Source organism: Heptranchias perlo, chromosome 17 (assembly GCF_035084215.1).
Source record: "Heptranchias perlo isolate sHepPer1 chromosome 17, sHepPer1.hap1, whole genome shotgun sequence".
Classification (NCBI taxonomy): domain Eukaryota; kingdom Metazoa; phylum Chordata; class Chondrichthyes; order Hexanchiformes; family Hexanchidae; genus Heptranchias; species Heptranchias perlo.
Genome location: NC_090341.1, coordinates 30,666,170 through 30,683,044, shown reverse-complemented (window position 1 = coordinate 30,683,044; position 16,875 = coordinate 30,666,170). Strand labels below are relative to the sequence as shown.

Genomic DNA, 16,875 nt, shown 5'->3' with positions numbered 1-16,875 from the left:
CATCAGAAGTCATGCAGTTGAGCTCATTGCCACTGTATTATTGCAGTAAAATTACAGTAAGATCATTCACATTTGCACCTTGTAATGAATGCCTGGAATTAATAAATTTCACTAAATTCATGTTTTACCTACCTTAAAACAATTTAAAAATAAATAGTTTGTAAAAACAGCAGAAGTCATAAGTGTAAGAGAAAGCATGCACAAGTAAGTTAATACTTAATGGTATTCTGCAATAGGAACAGAAATATGCAAGGGCATTAATTAGGTTGTAAACATTTGATTAGAATGTATTTTCCCATCATATGCTCACTGAAGATTCAACACTTCATAAATCGCAAAGTGTGCAAATAATCCCAATTTCAGATACTGCTGGAAAATCCGTCCCATATTGCTCGTTACCTGTGTTCTGCTGCTGGGATGGAAAATCCAGCCATTGGGCAGCTGTAAAACTGTTGAGCCATGAGAAGCCCTGCCACTGTGTCTGTGCTTTGGAAATTTACCAGATGGGCCGCACCTCCTAGAGCTGCAGACTATAAGGAAAGCGAAACAACAAATCAAAAATAATAGTAAACAATACCAATCAATCAAAACCCGTAGAGAGTCAGAAACACTAATAGAGCTTTTCTAAACCTTTACTATTCAAATATTTTTCAGTTTCAGTTCTTTGGTTATCAGATTTTATACCTTTACAAATTTTGATTGGATCAGATGCTATACTATTTTGGCAGTGTTTGCCGCATGGAAATTACTATTGGGCATATTGGTCAACAAATGAATAATGCACTTTTATGGCTTCCCTTCTATAGGCAATCTTAGCATAGGAATCAACCCATTTAATTTCCCTCTGCTAAAATAGCAGAGCTCATCAAGTATCCACCTGTTAATATCAGCAAATATAATTTCTCAGCTCATATTGGTTAAATTGTCCAGACAGGTAACAGTGAAAGACAATTGTACAAACAGCGCATCCTTATATACTGCACTGTGAAATCGCTCCTGGTTAACCAGCTCAAAAATACATTTATGTCCTGGCGTTGAAATGAAAATATTTAGTTGTTTTAATAATGTTCTTAATGTCTACATTTTGAATTACATCTCATTCGCAATTTTAAATTTAGGGTGTGCTTTTGTGCCTCAACCCACAAGCATAAGGTTTAAGAGATGAAGTACAATGTTTATCATAATAATGAGTATTCAATCTTTTGTCATATTAGGCACAATTACACATAGTGAATTGGGGCTGCCATTTTTCTGGTTAAGAGTGGAACTGTGAAATGTGATCTGTACAATTCAAGAGGATAAAGAAAAGCTAACAATTAAACTAAAGCAACTGCATTTCACTCAAATTGCAATTTTTATGGAAGCACTCTATGATGCACCAATTTACCAGAGAGACAAAGTAATCATTCCCTCACACTGTAAACACATTTACCGACATTATTTTGCAAAAAATTGCATTCTGGGGGTTAAGTTTCACTTTCACAGCAAATGTGATAGATCCATATTGTGTTGTGTCAGTTAGTAACATTTTTAAAGAGTACCAAGTAGCGGATGTTCGAATTAATGGAACATGAACATAAGTGACTTTTGGGTTCAAGTTGCTTCCGATTTAGGTTCAGAGACATTAATACATTTTAGCACATAGGGGGGTACATGATAAGTAGAGAAAATGAATCGTTTGCTCAGACATTGGCAGTTATGTACAAGAAAAGCACTTAGTCCACAGAAAAAGATAGATTTGCTTCCAAGATGTATTTTAGAAAATATTTTATGGTTAAATACATAAACCATGCCACACTAGCTCAACTTCATTCATCCTTTAGTGAGGTAGCAAGAAATGTGACCTTGTTAGTCATTTTATTGGAATAAATGAACAGATTTATGTATTTAGTAAAATATTTGACAGATGTTGGGGATTGTACTTAATGGGTCCTGGAGCCATATTAATTTCATATGCACTAAGTTGTAATTTTCCATTAAAATGCTTTAATGAAAATAGGTTTTAAATTAATATCTACTTTTAATAGGAAGGTTACAAATCAAAAAAAATATAGGAAGTTCCACCTCAAATATTTACAAAACAAGATAACTCAAAATAATTGACATCTCATTGATGGTGTCTGTGGAATTGCTTTGTAGAAGTTACAGGCCCAAGAGTATGTGGGAGCCAAATTTTCAGCAAAATCATTACCCATCATACTTGGATCATGTAAACTTTGTATGTTTGAGTGAGAAGCAGCAACTTGTAGGATTTCTGATCATGAGGGCATAATTTAAACAAAAATATAATACACACAAAAGCAAAAAGAATCTTCAAAGTTACAGCAATGTTCCAGGGAACTAAACAAGAAACTCAAATTATAACTCTAGCAACATTTTACCCCAAATGACAGTATAATTTTTAGTCAACAAACCTTTTCCGCTGTAAACCATCCCTTTTAATATGGCTCCAGCTATATGACTTTTGTCCAGCCACAGCCACCAATTCTAGATACGTTATTATATGCTGCATGACACGCCGTTACTAACATCATATATCAATGGTAGAGCAACTTCGGCATATAGGTGGAGTGTAATTTGTACCTCACCACCTATAATTCAGTCCCATCAAGATATTAACTCTTGAAAAGGTATTTCCTTATACTGGGATACGTACCGATACCATAATTCATCTTTAACAAAAATTCAAGTATCGCATTTAAGTTTATATCTTGAAAAACATGCATTTTCTCCTCAAATATATACGAGGAATAGCTTTCTCTTTATTAAAAGGAACCTTGATTGAATTCCTGCACAAAATTCTGAAAGCACATTCTTACAGAACCATTTATTTACATTTTTTTTGTGAATTTGCAAGTTTAAAATGTGAATTTACACTACTGTCCCGAAGCCAGGGGTAGAGTTTGCACTAGTAATATCAGCGCAAATCGGGTGGAAATCGGCAGAACCATCACAAAAGATCATGGAATTTTAAAAGTGAGTGAGTTTGTGTTTTCCGCGATCTTTTACGTTGATTCAACATTCACTTCGCCCGGATCAGGCCCTGGCCACAAAACTGGCCATGCCTCCAGGTCAAAATTGCAAGATTCCACCGATTGCGCTGGTTAAAGGCTCTACATATTAAGCTCATTTTCTTAGGCAGACAGGCACGTTTTAGAAGTTTTCTCATATCAAAAAATATTTAATTTACTAAGAAACTGACTAGTGTACACCAATGAAACTAAAACAGGTTACTCACAGCTGGAGGACTAGACACCCTTAATTAAAATGCTTATTTTTGGTGATAATAAAACTGCACCAGGTTGCCACTCTTAAATACATCAAAAAATACTTTTTAGATGAAAAGAAACAATTACGTTCTATTACGCTGCCCGATTGCACTGGTTCAGTGAAGATTTTACGTTTGTGATTATGCAAATAAATTTTAGCAGAAACTTGAGCTGTAACCTAATCAGTGCAATTTTGAGTGCACTTTAGGTGCAATTTCCCAATTGTGCCCAAAGCGGAAACACTACCCCCAGTTATCCATTACTTCTTGCTCCACTAGTTTCACCTCTGAATTTTGCTGTCCTCGAGGCTTTGACATCGTCCTCTGCACTGGCAATCTACCAATACCTGCACAGACAACAACACACAAGCCTCAAGGACTGCAAAATTGAAAATTGCAAGACCGGTGGAGCAAGAAATAATAGGTATCCGGCATCATGCAACAGTACCTTGCAGTAGCTGCAAATTTCAGCCATTAGGGAAGGGGAGAGAAACTCCTTCAACCCTGAGACTTGTTCTAATCTGAATTGTCAGTGATCAGTGCTGGCTCAAAAGTGGAACAGTTTGAGTTGAGAGTGCATAAAAATGTATATTGCAGGATACATTTGTTTAATTTTGCAAAATGTATGTGCAATGTATTTATAATTTGAAAAACAAAGGTACCAGAAACAGGCAGCAGTAACATTTTGGGCAGAGAAACAATTTTTATCTTTGCACTTTGCACTGATAGCGGTTCATTCTGATACAAGAGGGACTGGCTCGCTCAGTTGAGCTGTCCTCTTTGATTGGGGGTTAATGGCATTTCTGCAGGGCAGTTCAGTTGAATTCATGCTTGTGAGGGATAGAGGTTCATTGTTTTGTTGAACTTATACTTAATACTGCCTGTTATCAATTGTGGCATTTAGTTCACAGCAGTACAATCACTCTAGAACATGTGATGCTGCTTATGTTGCAGCATCTTCATGCTTCACAAAAGTCTTAAAAAGCCCTTTTAATTTAATGTAAAAAGTAATTTATTTGCACAAGAAACATTTGGTGGTACGGTGCTAGATCACATGGACAATCACAATAGGAAAGGATTCTTAATTCTACAGGGTGGATTTTAACTGCTGGGTATCCAGCCGGGGCAATGCGTGGTCTGGCTGCTGAAGAAGGACCAGAGCTCGTTGACATATATGCAGCAAGCTGCATGCCCCGAATGGGTGTCCTGCTGTAACTCTGGCTCTGGGCCGGCACAATATCAGGTTGCCTGAGGCCAACCTGGCCAGGAAAAGGGTAGGTGGGGGGCGGGGGGGGGGGAGGGGGCAATGGCCCACATTATTCTCGTGGAGCCCAGAGGAGCACTCTTGTTCCTTCCTGGCCCCTCAAAAGTAACTTCAACCACATACTTTTTGGCCACTTCAGCTGATCCACCAGGTTTTACTGAGTGGAGTGTCCACAGTGGATGCTCTGCCCAGTAGACACTTAAAATGGCATCAGAGTCCTATGTACGTCATAAGACAGGATTCAGGGGGACCCCGAGTCACCCATGAAAACACTGGAGGGAATATGGTGGCGGATGGGAAGTGAGGCGTTAAGATTTTAACTCGGTGTTGTGTAGCAAAATTTTAAATGAGGTTTTCGAAAACATCCTCTGTTCATCATTTTTAGTCATGATGTGGAGATGCCGGTGATGGACTGGGGTTGACAATTGTAAACAATTTTACAACACCAAGTTATAGTCCAGCAATTTTATTTTAAATTCACAAGCTTTCGGAGGCTTCCTCCTTCCTCAGGTGAACGATGTGGAAATTTTCGAGGATTTCATTTCCACATCGTTCACCTGAGGAAGGAGGTAGCCTCCGAAAGCTTGTGAATTTAAAATAAAATTGCTGGACTATAACTTGGTGTTGTAAAATTGTTTACAATCATTTTTAGTAATATTGCAACCATGCTATGGAACAGCAACAGAGCAAATATTTACCAGTGTTGACACAAAGCATGACCAAAAAATAGTGATAACGGGAAATAAAGATTTGCACACAGGAAGTGCACACCCTATAAAAGGTTTTTAATAAATAAACATAGCTACCAGAGAAGTCCTTAATCCAAACATGGTTCCTTTTCCTTAAGTATCTTTTTCACATTTGTTGGCTACTCTCTCAGTTTGGCACCTTAGTGTTACCGCGCCACAACTGATTGATTAGCATGATTAGCTTGAACAGTTCAGGAAATGGATGCCGCATTTTGTGGAAGCACCTTCACCACATGGCTTACGGGAATTGTTTTTGCCGATTGCCCCGTTTTCCAGTGCAAATGGGGTGATATGCACATGAAAATCACCTCAAAAGCCACAAGGGTAACTAATCTGGGAAATAAAATGTAACATCGGCACATTAGTATTAGCCCAATTTGCGAATGTGAATGTCCGAAGCAGGAGAGGGGTGAGGCTTGGCTGTGATGCTCCCCATGGTCAAATGCCTGCTAGCACTTATTCTGTGAGCTTTCACATGAATGACCAATAGGTGTGGTACCAAAGCATTGTGTGCCTGTGGAACCATATGTCAGCATAATGTACTGACTTTGGGGGAGGAGAAAGTTGGAACAATTATATCCACTGCCTTGGTTCGTACATGAAAGCAGCCCAGTGATGAGTAGATGAGATACTGGAGGGCCACAGCTGCCTGTAGAATTCCCCACAGTCCTCAAAAGGGGAGAGATTAAGGAAAAATGGAGAAGAAGATGATGAGCTTCAGGTCTACAGCAATAACTTTATTCCATGATTAATTAAGTAAAACTATTCTGTCTTGCAATATTTGACACACATTTTAATTACATATAATAGTTGTGTAGCTCCATCTTTATTACCTGGTGATGGATTAAAGTTGTTTAATTACAGTGGTTTTAGAATTGAGAGGTAGCCCATGGTCCTTTTTTAAAAAATATAATTTGATGTCGCATATAGTAGATTTGGAGATCAGCTGTGAGATCTTAAAAGATCAACATCTAAAATCTGCCGCTAGCCTTCAAGTTGTGAACTTTAGTGCTGATGTTTCCCTAATCTTTTATGAAGGTTCCTATAACTTGCAAATTTTGGCAGCTTGGTTAAATTTATTATTCATCAATTGCATTTATGTAATTCTGGTTCTACAAACCTTCTATTGGCAAGAAAGAAGAGAAAGACCAAATCCTTGAATAGGATATTGTCTCATCATACTAGTAATTTCTACAAATCCATCCAAAGCTAAGACTTCCAAATGCAGTATAGCACAAATTGCTAACAACCATCCCCAACTACTTGCATTTATATAGCGCCTTTTTAACATAGTAAAACATCCGAAGGCTCTTCACAGGAGCATTATCAGACAAAATTTGACACCGAGCCACATATAAAGATATTAGGACAAGTGACCAAAAGCTTGGTCAAAGAGATAGGTTTTAAGGAACAACTGAAAAGGAGGGGAGAGAGGCAGAGAGATTTAGGGAGGGAATTCCAAGGCTTGGGGCCTAGGCAGCTGAAGGCATGGTCACCAATTGTTGGAACGAAGGAAATTGAGGATGCACAAGAGGAGCGCAGAGATCACGGATGGTTGTAGGGCTGGAGGAGGTTACAGAGATCGGGAGGGGGTGGCGAGACCATGGAGGGATTTGAACACAAGGATGAGAATTTTAAAATCGAGGTGTTGCTGGACCGAGAGCCAAAGTAGATCAGCAAGCATAGGGGTGATGGGTGAGCGAGACTTGGTGTGAGTTAAAATATGAGCAGCAGAGTTTTGGATGAGTTCAAGTTAATGGAGGGTGGTAGATTACAAAAGTTAAGTAAGTTAGCATTTTTATTAACTTTAGGGCTCATTTTTAAAATGTTTCTATTTAAAAGCCACAGGAATCTGACTGTAATAACACACAAGAAATTGGGCAGAATCCTAAATGTAACTCCTATTCAGTAAATAGAAAAGTACAGGCAATAAATCCTAAATGTGCTCATTTGAACCTACCTGACCCAAGGCAAGGCTGTGTAACTGTTTGCTCCCTAATCGGAAATATTGCAACTGGCATGAAAGAGTAAAACGCATTCATGTTTTACACATTCTGAGCCAAACCGTTAATAAGAGTTCATCATATGACTTCAGTGAATGCTAAACACGTGTGATTTCCCTTTTCTTCCTGCCCTGTTTTGCTCCCCCCACTATCCCCCATATGTGCACACATTTTCATAAGTTGTATTGACCTATGGAGTCCTTGGCCATACGGCACAGACTAACTTATTGTAATTGGGTCACACAGTGGGACATGCAGCACCTTTACTTGATCAATGGACAGTGATATAAACAGAAATGAGCTTTTCTTCAGTGACCTACTAAATGACTTGGCCAGTTCCATTTGCAATACCCAAAGGAGCTAAAGTTGCTAAATTTTTGATCAGCAAGAGAGTCAAAGGATATGGGGAAAAGGCGGGAAAGTTGAGGTAAAAATCAGATCAGCCATGATCTCATTGAATGGTGAAGCAGGCTCGAGGGGCCGAATGGCCTACTCCTGCTCCTATCTCTTATGGTCTTATGGACACAGCCACAATGTTGCACACCAGATAGAATCAGAAGCTGTTGCCTAATGTCAAATTATTGTCAGTTTCACTCACCCTAAATTAAAATGAAATAATTCTCAAGTTGATTAACACCATATTCACACATCACTAATTCCAATAACAGTTACACTGACATTGGGCTGTGTATAGAGCTAAAAGAGCATGAGTCTGCAATTAATAGATTGATCTGTCTCACTATGCTGCTTGATCTGAAGAGTTGAGTGTATAGGCCCGAGTCCAAGGCCTATAGTACAGGACTCCAGCTAGGTTAAGAAAGAAACGAGGCAAATCGGGAAGTGGTGAATAGGTGATGAACTTGAGTTTTAAAAGCCTGAAGATTGTAGGAGGAAGGAAAGACTGAGAGGGTTATGGATGTTCCACATCTTTTGGGAAAGAATGATTTAGAGTAGGAAACTGTGTACATGAAACTTGATTTCAAAAGCACGAGCGGGAAAATCATGTAAGGCAGCTAATTTGAAGCTCCAAAAGAACAAGATTTAGAGGATTATCAACAAAATGGGAAAGACCAGAAAGAGGAAGAGGTAGGAGGTTACAATAAGAGATGGATTGTCTAATAGATCATTGTTGCTATTGTATCCTGCCCAGGAGTGCAAGAGAATGTGTGAGTGTAGTTTCCCAAATATGGGAGCAGCATTCCTGAATTGGATGGACTTGGGCTTTCTAGAGTGTTGTTATTGAGATTAAAAGAAGTGTTTGACATGAAAGAAAAAGCAAATAAACTTCTTGGAAATAGCTTTTAACAATGAAAGAGATGTGAGAGTTCAATTTGAGGTCAGAGGAGTTATGGCCAAGAATTTTGATTGAGAAAGAAGGAACATAGCCATCAAAGGTGAGGCATGGTAATTGGTTAGATTCGGAAGGGACATGGCAGTAGATTTTCAGCCTGTTTCCTGGACTTAAAACTGGCAGAAGATCAGCTGCTTGTTATAGAAACTGCCCTATTTTAATCTCCATTGATCGCAATGGAAATGAAAAATCGGGTGCCTTCTATAATGGGTGGCCAATCCACAATGCTAATTTTACTCCTGGGCTGCAAGTTGAAAATCTACCTCATGATCGTGGAAGAATTAGAAAAACAATATTTTTACTGTTCCCTTGAAAAAGATTGGAGGAGCTCGAGATGCAGTCATTGGACTGGAGGTTCTAAATGTGGGGGGGGATGTAATATGACAGAAGTTGTGAATATAGAAAAAAGAATGGATATGGTTTGATAAAGAGCAGAGGTGGTCATTGATATGAAGGAAGAATAGCATGGTAGGACAGAGGCATGAGGAACTCCGTAGTTAATGGAAAAATTATTAGAGGAGGAGCCATTAACTTTAGCACAGAGAGCACGATTTGAGAGGAAATTAGATGGTCAAGGGTATAGCTTTGCTGAGAGACTACATGATAAATTGTTTAGAAGGGCACAGTGCCAGGCCCTGTCATGGGCACTGAAGTAGTGTACATTTTTTTTGCTCCTTTCATGTGGTCCCTTTAGGATCTACAAGGAAGCACCAGAAAACCTAGGGACAGCCCTCCAACTCTTTACTCCCAAGGTAATAGTGTCCACACTGTTCCAATGAAATGAGGAAAAAGGGTACACAACCGATATGTACTGTATTTGCATATTGTTAATTGAACTCTAGTGGGTCCCCTGACAGGATAAGTACTTTGTAGAAATTACATTCCGGTGTATCCTCTTATATTGTTTGTTATATCTAGAGGAGAATATTCCAGAGAGTCTAAAATAAATAGAGCCATTACAATGTCACGCCAACTTGAGTGTTTACTGGACATAACAGTGGTGACAAAGATGGAATAGCACATTGATACCACACGGACTGCAGCGGTTCAAGAAGGCGGCTCACCACCACCTTCTCAAGGGCAATTAGGGATGGGCAATAAATGCCGGCCTCGCCAGCGACGCCCACATCCCATGAACGAATAATAAAAAAAAATATGAAGATCACTTATTGGACATCTTTGTTACGGAGGTAGTGGTAAACCTGGTCACTGCAACTTTTTTTGATAATGTCAGCATTAGTTGGAAAAATGAGAGAGTATCAATTGGGTTCTTGCTGGAGTGAGTATGTCGAAGGACTTATTTTTTATTAATCCTCTGATTGCCAAGTCATCGAAAGGAAATGCTTGCAGGAACAAGCTAATACCTGAACACCCAACTTCAATGGAAGGGCCATCGGGCAGGCTGTATAACAGGCAGCCAATCCGATACCACCAGTTTTCTGCCGCCACCAAATTTGAAAGTTAACCCAATATGTAAATTTTAAATCAAATACTGGTATAGAGGTACCCAATTTCAACTAGGAAATCAAGTGCCAGCCAATAGTTATGGTGTTCTTGCCAGTTTTAGCAGTAAGATTCCCAACCTGAATTTAAAGTTTACAAACATACAGGGAAAAAAAGGTCATTTTATTCCATTTATTTTCTACATTTTAGGATAGTACCAGAGTAGAACCAAAGGTAAATCTCTAAGGATTAATGTGTCAAAGAATGACACTTCTTTGGAAAACAAATCTAAAGAATGTTTAAATGAAGGTCAGGATTGCTTCACCTGGCTGTCTTTCAGACAGATTCTAAGCCACTTTCATTGGCCACAAGGTGGAATAGAGTTTAACTTCATCTGACAGTTGTTGACCCATTAACTGGTATAAATTCTATAAACCACTATTCAACACTAGGTTGCTTAGAAATAAGTTTGCCTGCAAGTGAATTCTGTACTTGACTTCTAAGGGATAGACAATTGTAAACAATTTTACAACACCAAGTTATAGTCCAGCAATTTTATTTTAAATTCACAAGCTTTCGGAGGCTACCTCCTCTAAGGGATAGAGTGACCGTACCATAATATCATGGGAGAGGTGAAACTCATAGCATTTTTTAAAAATTCAGATAGAACTCAAGAATAGTCCAAACAAAATGGCATATAAAACAAATGCTTGATCCAATGCAAAAGCTTTAAGCTAATTTATTTGATGTACTGAAACTCAAGGTGACTAAGCTGAAGGAGAAACACAAGATCATATGATGACAGGCAGAAAACAGCATAACATTTGTAGTTGCTGCATTTGTCCTTCAGTAAAAGAAAATCCTTAGTTCATGAAGGACACCTGAAGAACACACCCTTCAATTCACCTTGAACCAACAAGGTTCACAAACTGACACCAGCAAATGAGGTCCAGCTTTTCCACCCACAGAGAGATGGCTAGGTTGAAAGTGCCACCAAATGAGGCTTGGTTTTAAAAAAACAAGGTAAAGATCTGTGAGCAAAGATTATTAGGCTATGATCAGTTGATCTTCCATGGCATTGCAAATGGGGAGTCGAGAACAAGTGTAGTCATCTGGTGAAATGGAGTTACAAGTTGGGGGATAATTGGACCAGAATGCAGAGATGTAACACAGACTCCATTTTTAAAGCATACACTTTATTATAATAGAAACTGCCATTGTAAACTGAGTAGGTGGGAAGGACACCCACCTGAAACCTGCAGAGTTCTTTTTTAAATATGCAGATCAGGGTCTGATGGAGTCATTGGGTCCTGACTACAATTTAACTGATGGCCTGAGCAGGGAAGTCATTGCAGCTTTCCCGCCAGATAATGCTAGTAGGAAGAGAAGCCTGGGCCAGAAGAGGCCCAAATAGGTAAAATGTTTTTTGTCTGCCCCAAGGCAAACGTTTATGTCTTCCCTGATCGAGGCTCCTCCCCCTTTCTGAAAGCAACACCCTCCCGAAATCCACTGCCTGCGACTTACCCAAGTATCAGGTGCTGTTCCATCAGTGCAGGCTGGTAGCCTCCTGTCACCCAAAATTACACTCGGCCAGCTACCGCTTTTTGGGCGGGCAGCTGACTGGGTGCATCGTGACAAGGCCCGGGATTTAAAATCTCCCATGCCTCACGCCACTGAGGTCAGAGGGGGTTTGGCGCTCGACTTGCCCAGTCACCTGCCCGATTCCTGCTTCAGGTTATAATCGGACCTCATTATTTTGTTCCACTTTGTATTACATGCCTTTAGAGGGAGTACATTAACTGGATGCTATGACCACATCTATATAGAAAATAACAGTACCACCCAGTAGCCTGTTCCTTTTAAGAGGTATGCTGTTAATGAGACTATTGCTTTGACAATTACCAATCTGATACAATAGAACCAGTCCGTGGAAACTAGATCCTGTTATTTTCAGCTTTAACAGATCTAAGGGCCTAGCTTTTGTCAGCCAGTAGTTGATGATCATATTGAACAAACAAAATTGTTCCCACTGGCTGAGCCTTCAGCAGAATTCAGGGGATTGGAGCAAAATATTTCCTCCCAGGAAACAAGAGACAGTTCAGAGCATCTTAAGTCATGCAAAAAAACTTTTATGTAACATCTTGTTCTGAACACTATTTATTGATGGATAAACACACATGTTGGAGATGAACTCTAATGGATTCTGTATGAAAAGTCCACTCATAAGGGTGTGCATAAACCTTCCACAGGAAGATAGCTCCCTCAAATGCAAAAATTGGCATCTCCAAAGATTGAGATAGAGTGCTGCTTTATTTATTGATATCTTACAAGCGATACTTGTTTACACGGAAAGCATGTTGCCCAAAAGGTCTTTTCAGGATCACAAGCTGTAAAGCTTCATTTGGTATATGTGCCAGTTTGTGACTGGGTCCATGATCCTAAGAAATGGGCATCCAACCTAGTAAGGCAGGCTTTTAATTGCCAGTGCAGGGTCTGAGATTCACACCTTGAATAGTTCATTTCAGTCCATCGGATCCAGACAATTGTTAACTCTTCACTTTTGAAGATAAGTTTCTACCACTTTCACTGGGCTGCATTTTGTTCCAACACTGAAATGGTCAATTAAATTATAAAATTGATACATCAGACAACTGATTTAAGGTAAGGAAAAAGCGCTGACAGCCACTTCAACCAAAAAGGAATACATTTTCCTCCATGTATTAAGACTCTTTTGAGTGGGGGGAGGACCGAATGGAAGAAATTCCATCCAAAATCTTAAAAACCAACTCATACAAATATATTCAGAAGCAAACTACCCTTAAAATTATTAAAATTTATAGGGAGCAAAGAAAAAGTATACCATATTTACCATAAGTACATAAGGGAGATTTTCCAGCGCCTGCTCCCAGGCACAATGGATCACCCAGAAAACAGGGCGCACGCCTGTAAAAGAACTCATTCGATTTTCCTCCATTAATTTAAATTGGAGGAAAATCAGGTGGATGTGTTCCAACGAGCCCGATTTTACGATATTCAATGCGTCCAGGTTCTCCAATGCCCTGGGTGCAGATCAAGGAAAATCACCCCTCTTTTGTAAGCACTACACATTCGTTTGTTATTTTCACTGGAACATTCTCTCATAAGCTAAATTTCTACATTGCAAAAAAAAGAACCTTTCATTCACGTCCATGCAGAAGAAGTTGTAAAAGCAATTATTTTCTGACACATTTGGATAACAACCCTGACTCCCTCACACCAAAGGACAGAGGCAGTGAAACCCAACTTATTTGAACAAATGATCTAAATAAAACCCACCAAATCTTGTTTCATTTGATTCAAATACCTCCAAGTTCACATATCGGTTTTATTTACTGCCCAAATATCATTGCAACCATGTGTATCAGAATCATTTATTAGTCATTCCAAAACAAAATTACATTATAAAAGCACCGAAGGAGAATTACACCCAACGTCAAATTGAAATTTAAAATAATAGTACCTCCTGCGAAGAGACTCCCCTGTAACCAAAGTCATGTAATTTGAACTCCAGGTCATCCAAACTTCCTGATGTTTTGTTTAAGTACAGAGCTAGAACCTTCTTAAATTCCCTGGATATGGTGGCAACAGTGATAGGATACCAGACCTGAACCAGAATTGTCTGTTGAGAGAAACCATTCAGATTAATTTTTGCTAGATAATTACTGGAGAAAACATAAGCCATAATGAAGACTATCCAGAATATTTTAACTCACAGAATCTCAAGTCTGAACTTTATCACTTGTTAAACAACACTGGCCTTAAAAATTCGTAAAGTTTTCAATGGATTTGGGGTGCAGAAAATGTGGTGGTAGAAACTGGGGCATGATGTAGTTGCATCTGCTCCCATGCAGCCTGACATCAGAAACGGAAGTGGGACAGCATCACCCGCTGGAGTTCCCACTAGTCCTGCCTCTAGTGCTCCCAATATACAGTATGCCTGCAACAGGCAGAAGTAGGGCCCATAAAAGTAATTCAGGCAAGTTTCGTGGTCTGGAACACTGAAGAAAAGCAGATTTTGCTACTTTTAAAATTGATTTCCAGTTTTCACTAAAATCTTTAGATTTTAAGGTGATTGGCAAAAGAACCAGAGGCGACATGAGGAAACATTTTTTTTTAAAACGTGGAGAGTTGTTATGATCTGGAATGCACTGCCTGAAAGGGTGGTGGAGGTAGATTCGATATTAACTTTCAAACAAGAATTGGATAAATATTTGAAGGGAGAAAATTTACAGGGCTATGGGGAAAGAGCAGGGGAGTGGGACTAATTAGATAGCTCGTTCAAAGAGCTGGCACAGGCATGATGGGACGAATGGCCTCCTACTGTGCTGTTATATATTAAGATACTATGAGACCTCCTGGCTCTGCCCCTAAGTGGTTGGCCACCACCATATTTTCTTGACCCCCTCCCCGAGAAGGGGTCCCCAGCTGTACCAGTACAGGTGCAGACACCCGCTAACGTTATGCAAATTGCCTGACCCCAGGAATTCTGATAGGATCAAGCATTTTACTCTGAGGCACATCGGAAGTCCCCGTCAGCAATGGAGCAACATCACAGTTTTCAGGTCCACCATCTTTAGATTGCTCCACCAATGCAGTTGGTTTTCATCTCCAGTCAAGTTTTACAAGCTGCAATTACAGGTTACACCACTTATTTATAAACAAACAGGCATGGTTAAGGTATAGCTTTTGGTCTTCTTGTACAGAATGAGTATACTATAATACAAAGCGTTCCTAAAAACATTTTGATTTATGTTTGAGCGACATCAAAGGAGACCCACTACTAATCTGTAAAACACATAAAATGTATTTACGCAATATACAAAAGTCACTTTGTTCATAAGTACATATACTATTAATATTCAAAGAATAGCTAGTACTTCAAAGGATTAGAAGTGGCTCTCAGATCTAACTAGATGAAGTATACAGTAAAATGAACATTGCTGACACAGTTTTTGACAAAGATTTAATGATAAGCAGTGAAATCAAACCTCAATGTAGTTTGTCAGCCAAAAACAATTGGGGTCCGTATTCTCCACTGTAAAAAGGACATTTCCACGAGGAATGATGCTTCCTTCAGGAATGGCTTTAATACGAACTGGTAAATGTCCATTGTGTTTCTGAAGTAAAAGAAAATTGTAATGCACTTTCAGATAACATGTTTCAACGAAAGGAGGGTCGTACTTCATTGTCTTTTCTCGCAATGCGGAGTCCTCTTCAGATCTATTTCACTCAATAGGACATGAAAACCAAATGAATAAATGGACTCATGGTGTACAAATACACTGTGGTATCAAACTGTAGGCTACAAATTCAGACACAAAGAGCAAGCTACAAAAAAAAGACAAATCAGTTTTGCAAACAATAAAGAAAATGAAAAAAGTTTCATAGGTTTCTGTAGACTTTAGAAAATATAAATAGATTTTTTAACCACTGGAAATTTCCACTTCACATTGGTATTCAGATGCTGTGGGCCATTAACCTGCTGCAGATCATTAACATGCTTCAGTGGATGGGTAATATGTTTTTAAATCAAGTCCCAAAAGGACTCGACACAGAATTTTACTGCACCAACTATCACACTATTGGCAGAAACTGGAACTACGAGCAGAGAGATTTTAGTTGAAGGAAGCAGAAAAAGAAATCACATTGTATTATATAAATGTTAAGTTAAAGCTCCCAGCTCCAACAAACCTAAGAACCAATCTAAAAGAAATCCAAGGCTTCTTGCAATAAAACCCTCGACGTGTGGAGTTGTGTGGTGACAAGATTAATAACAGCCACTTATGAACTGAACACTTTGAAATTACAGCTTACAACCAACTCAAAACAATAGCAATCCCTTGCTTTAAGGATTAGACTGAACCCGACCAGGCCCATGGAGCAGTCACGTGTCTATTTCATATGGGTGAGGTCTATACTGGGGGCAGGGCTTTGCTGAAAGTCATGGAATAAATATTTAAATAAGGTCCATGCCAAATTTCATGTAAATTATGCTTACTCTTGACTGAAGCACAGTCCCATTTGGCCCAGCAGACTTGCACCTCACAGAATTTGGCACACCACAAAAACAGGATTAGGTCATTCAGCCCCTCAAGCCTGTTCCGCCATTTAGTTAGATTGTGGCTGATCTGTATCTTAACTCCATCTACCTACCTGGGTTCCGTAACTCTCAATACCCTTGCCTAACAAAAATCGATCAATCTCAGTTTTGAAACTTTCAATTGACCTACTCTCAACAGCTTTTTGGGGAAAGAGTTTTCTAGATTTCCACTACTCTTTGCAAGAAGAAGTGCTTTCTGACATTACCCCTGAATGGCCTATCCCTAATTTTGAGGTTATGCCCCCTTGTTCTGGACTCTACTACCAGAGGAAATAGTTTCTCTCTATCTACCGTACCTAAATGAATATTTCGCATCGGTATTTACGGTTGAGAAGGGCATGGATGTTAGGGAACTTGGGGAAATAAATAGTGATGTCTTGAGGAGTGTACATATTACAGAGAGGGAGGTGCTGGAAGTCTTAACGCGCATCAAGGTAGATAAATCTCCGGGACCTGATGAAATGTATCCCAGGACGTTATGGGAGGTTACGGAGGAAATTGCGGGTCCCCTAGCAGAGATATTTGAATCATCGACAGCTACAGGTGAGGTGCCTGAAGATTGGAGGGCAGCAAATGCGCCTTTGTTTAAGACGGGCGGCAGGGAAAAGCCTGGGAACTACAGACCGGTGAGCCTGACATCTGTAGTGGGTAAGTTGTT

At 39.4% G+C, this 16,875-nt stretch overlaps 1 protein-coding gene across 1 annotated transcript in view; it reads right to left on the bottom strand.

The window, feature by feature from the left end:
- nampt2 (nicotinamide phosphoribosyltransferase 2) overlaps nt 1-16,875 on the bottom strand; it is a 51,000-nt gene that overhangs the window by 10,997 nt on the left and 23,128 nt on the right. Inside the window, exons 4-6 of the mRNA XM_067999125.1 lie at nt 15,106-15,234; nt 13,578-13,736; nt 400-530 (exon numbers count right to left, since the gene is read on the bottom strand). Coding sequence (XP_067855226.1) covers nt 400-530; nt 13,578-13,736; nt 15,106-15,234 — 419 coding nt within the window. The remainder of the gene's footprint in view (nt 1-399; nt 531-13,577; nt 13,737-15,105; nt 15,235-16,875) is intronic.